Below are 4737 nucleotides of genomic sequence, written 5' to 3'. Positions count from 1 at the left end.
CGGCCCCAAGCAGGCGGCACCGACGCGGCCGGAGAAACCGGCTGCAGACTTCGGCTACGTGGGGATAGACGCCATCCTGGAGCAGATGAGACGGAAAGCCATGAAGCAGGGCTTCGAGTTCAACATCATGGTCGTGGGTGAGTTCTCCCCCCACGCCAGCTGCCCAGGACGTGCTCGGCGAGTTGTTTTTGTTCTTCTGTGATGAGTTTTGTCCTCTCTGGAACCTCCTCGGGAGCAGCCTGGGGGTCTCTGCCCTGGGGGTCAGCAAACCCTGCTCCCAGGGAGCTGGCTGGAGTTCAGCTGTCATTAAAACCACCCATGGGATGCAGCCCCTGGTCCCACACATCTTCCCATGTCTCGGGGTGTGTTACCGGAGAGGGACACCCTGAGGGGTGTCGGGACTCACCAGAGCCTTGCAGAGAGCTCCTTGCCCGCTCCTCTGGGAGCCCTGCGCTGGTTTGAGCCATCAGCCCACTGGGGCTCAAGGTGCTGCTGGTGCACTAGAGCCCCCAGCTTTGCTAGTATTTCCAGCAATTTGGGGAAAAATTCCTGCCTGTGAGTTTTGTTGTATTTAAGAGGTTGTGCTGAGCAGCTCAGACAGCAGCTGCAACCACGCTACAAGTACCAGGGGAGAAGTGCCACATGGGATTTACTGGTGGGAATGAAGAGCAGCAAGAGGATTTGCCCAGTTGGGTCGCTCAGCTCGAGCAGCTTCTGCTACAGGTGGTTCTTCCAGGGACCTGCAGCATGGCGCAAGAGGGAACAAGAGCATCCCAGAGGGTGTCTGCATGCAGGGAAGGAGGGCGGGAAGGAAGCTGCTGTTCACTAGCTTTCCAAGGCTGCAGAGTAGATGGGATGAAGGAGATTTATTTCAGCTGGAGGCCAGTGGCTCCATCGCTGTGGCTCCAGCTGCAGCCCCAGGGCTCCCAGGGCAGGGATGGCACCAGCCACTCACCGGCAGAGTGCTGGGTATAGCGGAGAGCTGGGCAGGCACTGTGGGAAGCTGTGCAAGGGGGAAAGGGGAAAATAAATAAGCCTTGTCTGCTTTTTTCCAGCTAACGGTGTTTGGCCTGGCCCCAGGGAGCCCCTGGGGTGAGCTGGGCTGTGCCCCCCGGGGTCGGGCTGTGCTGTTTGTCTGGGGATGCCCATGGGGTAGGAACCCCCCCCAGCCCAGGGGTTACTGGAGGGCCTGGTCCAGAGTTTGCTAATTCTGTGCAAGATACCAGTGTGCTGTAGTTCCCAGTGAGCTCTGCTGATGCTCTGCCTTTCCCAGTTTGATATTTTCATACACAAATTGATCTACAGGGAGGGCTGGGAGATTGCTGCAATCTTTCTCACTGCAGAACCAGTTCTTGCAAGCTTTTTTAATAAACCCAGCTCCTTGCTGCCGGTGGAGCAGCACTCCCGGGGCAGAGGGATCGCAGCACTGATCCTGAGAGTCCGCAAGCGAGATTGCACGAGCAGAGCCCCTGTTTCCCTGCCAGGGAAATGCCATTTTTCCACGCCCTGCACCCATCCCGCTGCTAGCAGGCTGTGCCAGGGCTTTCTGCTGTGCAGAGGGACGTTCAGGCGAGGGCCCGGCTCTGCCTTGGCAGCGCCGTGTGTGGTGTGAAAGCCTGCGCTGCAACGCGGCTGGAAAACATTGTTCTTCCCTTGGCAGGCTCTGGGCTGACTGTTTACAGGCTGGGGAATTCGTGGCAGCATAAACAAGGCGAGCTCTGGCCCTCCCAGAAGCTGCAGGGAGGGATGCAGGAGCAGATGCAGGAGCAGCAGCACCTTGCGGGGTGCCCTCGGGGAGGGGGTGCTCTGCTGGGGCTGGGGGGCAGCAGCCAGCCCTGCGTCCTGCTGCATTTCTGCAGGGGACAGGTGGGCTTCTAGGGATTAGTTTGGCTCTTTTATTCCCATCCAGGCTAAGCTATGAGTCTTGCATTGAAATTGCTGCAGTCCCTGTTTCATAGATGGGAGATGTGAGGTGGGAATTGAGTGCTGCTGCTGGGGGGGGGGTCACTGCCCACAGCGTGACCTTGTGATGGGGCTTTGTGAAAATCCTCTGTCCTGTGTGCCAGGGTCCCTGTTCAAAAGGGTTTCTCCAGCCTAACCGAAGCTCTGAGGGGGGCTTTAGGCTGAGGCCAGCTTAGCCCCGTATCCTCTAAGGCTGTAGAGATGAGATAAAAGGTCTAAGCTTAAAAAAAACAAACCCAAAGCACATCTTTTATATTCAGTTTTTGGTGCAGAGCAGCTGGAAGGAGGCGAGACCTGGCCGGGTGCAGTGAGGCTCAGCCATGCTTTTTCCCCTTGATTTCATCTCTGTGGAGCTGGGGAGGTGGGTTGGGGGGGCCATCCTGTCCCCGGGGTGCAGCTGTCACTCGGTGAGGTCAGCCTGCAGCCATGCTTCGGAGCGGGATGTCGCATCCGCGGCCGGCGGCAGCTCTTGCCTCTGGTCCCTCTCCAGGCAGCGCAGCTCCGGTGACTCGGGCAGGCACAAAGGCAGAGACCGACTGCCAGGGGCTGGCTGTGTGTCACCTCGCGTCCCCTTCTCCCTGCACAGTCCGTTCAGTGATGAGCAGTGCAACGAGAGCTTCGCTTTGGCTCTGCGTTCACGGCTCCAGACCTGTTTGCTCTTGGTCCCAGGTGTTTTCAGGCAGCAGAGGACCAGAAGCACCCGACCACAGCCTGGTCCACGTGTTTCTGCTACAACCCAGCACTTCCAGCGGCTGGCAAACCGTTTTCCCACGCTGGATTGCAGCGTGCCACCAGTCGCATGGCAAACTCTGCTCTGAATTGCTCTTTGGTCGGGGAGCGTGCTGGCCGGGAGGTGATGCCCAGTGCCCGTGTGCTGGGTGCCTTGGGCGCCTTCTGCAGCCTGGGTGGGTCACAGCCCTGGAGAACGTCGGTGAAACCCTCGCTGGCTCGGTGCTTAGGGATAGTCTGCGGTGCCAGGGACATGCCGGAGCTCTGCAGTGGTTGCAGGGGGCACAGAACATCTGCTCTGAACACAAGCATCTGCTCGCTGGGTTCTGAGGAGTCGCTCTGTTTTCTTTGCTCTGGAAAATTGTTCTCTGTGCTCGTGGGACAACTGATCTGGAGAGTTGAGGTGTCCTCTCTGCACAGATTGACCTCAGCTCTGGGATATAAAGCATGACAATGCTTCCCTCCAAAAGCTGTTTTTTCGGAGGTTGTGGAATCTGCTGTGCTTCCTGGGATGTTGTTTGTGGGACTCAGAGGAGCTCCTGGCCTAGACCTGCTGAAAGGGGTCTGTGCAGCCAGCTGGTCCGATTGCAAAAGCCAGTCCGGCAGGGAAACAGCAGCAGCTGCTGCAGGGCTGAGGTTTGGAAGACTCTTGCTGTTGTTAGTCCTGTCCAGCCAAGGGCTCGCCAAGCTGCTCCTAACTCTTCCCTGTGGAGCTGGACAAGGGGAGGCTGCAGGAGGGTAAAGACACAGATGTCTTGGGATGGCTCCTTCCTGGGGTTCCCTGGTCCCCATGCCCTTCTTCAGGGCTGCTGAGTGTCCCCGCAGCCCTTAAAACATCCCAGACTATGTCTGCCTGTCCTCGGGGTTGCTGTGATTTCAGCTGGATCCAAGGAACCAGCTCTTGAGCTGCTTACTCCCATCAAGCCAGGGGCTTTGGAGCCGGGGAGCGTGCTGGCTGCCTGCAGCATCCTCCTGCCCGGCATGGACTCGAGCTCCTGGAGCCGGGGAGGCTGCAGGGAACCAGCTGCCCCTCTCATCTCCCTCTGGTGCAGGCTGAGTCCGTCAGCATCCCCATCCCCTGGCCCCTGAAAAAAATAGCCCGGAAACGAGTGAGTGCTGACTGTGGTTTATCCTGCTCTTTTCCAGGTCAGAGCGGCTTGGGGAAATCCACGTTAATCAACACCCTCTTCAAATCCAAAATCAGCCGGAAATCTGTACAGCCGACTTCTGAAGAGCGGATCCCCAAGACCATTGAAATCAAATCCATCACTCACGGTGAGGCTCTGCATATCCCACCTGCTGCTTTGGGTTTTGGTCCTGCTTTGCCGTGTGTCTCCAGGGGCTCGCAGGGGTTGGGGTTCTCCACTAAACCTCCACTCTCATCTGTTAGAGGGGGCTTTTACCATCCAGAGATGATTGCAGGGCTGAGAAAACATCTTTTTTTCTTTATCCACCAGCACTGACAACTGCGATGGAAGGGAACAAGCAGTGTGGCCATGGGGGTGGCATTTCAGGGCAGACGTGGTGTTGCATCCCTTTGGAGGGATGATTTGTGCCTGTTGGGAGCTTTTCTCCCCTGGGAGCAGGCTCCAGCCCTCCAGCTGATTTTGGGAGGGTGGGCTTGGTCAGAGCGTCCATCAGCGCTTGCCTCATGCACCGGCTTTCATCTCTGTTTCAGAGATTGAAGAGAAGGGGGTTCGCATGAAGCTGACGGTCATCGACACCCCGGGCTTTGGAGACCACATCAACAACGAGAACTGGTGAGCTGGCTGCGCCGGCACGGGGACTGGTGCAGAGGGAGGGAGAACAAGCCCTGGGGCATCCTGACCTGGAGCTGGTGCTGAGGGCTGCAGCCTGGTCCTGTGCCACCCGTGTCACGTGGGGAGCAGGGGAAGGGGTTGTTGTGGGTGGCAGCACGGTGCCATGCTCCCCAGGGCTGACCCGGGACCCCGCGGGAGCCCACAAACACCCTGCTGTTCCAGGCATGAGATAACCTTTGTTCGAGGCCAGGAGCAGCTGTGTGCCAACGTGGCCGGGCCCTGGACC

The 4737-nt window shown here is 58.4% G+C and overlaps 1 protein-coding gene across 1 annotated transcript in view; it reads left to right on the top strand.

Moving 5' to 3' along the window:
* The first annotated feature begins 7 nt into the window (after positions 1 to 7).
* Positions 8 to 4737, top strand: part of LOC104468591 (septin-9) — an 18500-nt gene continuing 13770 nt past the window's right edge. The window contains exons 1-3 of the mRNA XM_010082781.1: positions 8 to 137; positions 3838 to 3966; positions 4370 to 4451. Of these exons, the coding sequence (XP_010081083.1) occupies positions 86 to 137; positions 3838 to 3966; positions 4370 to 4451 (263 nt within the window). The 5' untranslated portion in view covers positions 8 to 85. The remainder of the gene's footprint in view (positions 138 to 3837; positions 3967 to 4369; positions 4452 to 4737) is intronic.

Source organism: Pterocles gutturalis, unplaced genomic scaffold (genome assembly GCF_000699245.1).
Source record: "Pterocles gutturalis isolate BGI_N339 unplaced genomic scaffold, ASM69924v1 scaffold4010, whole genome shotgun sequence".
Taxonomy (NCBI): Eukaryota; Metazoa; Chordata; class Aves; order Pterocliformes; family Pteroclidae; genus Pterocles; species Pterocles gutturalis.
This window is presented reverse-complemented; position numbering and strand designations above follow the sequence as displayed.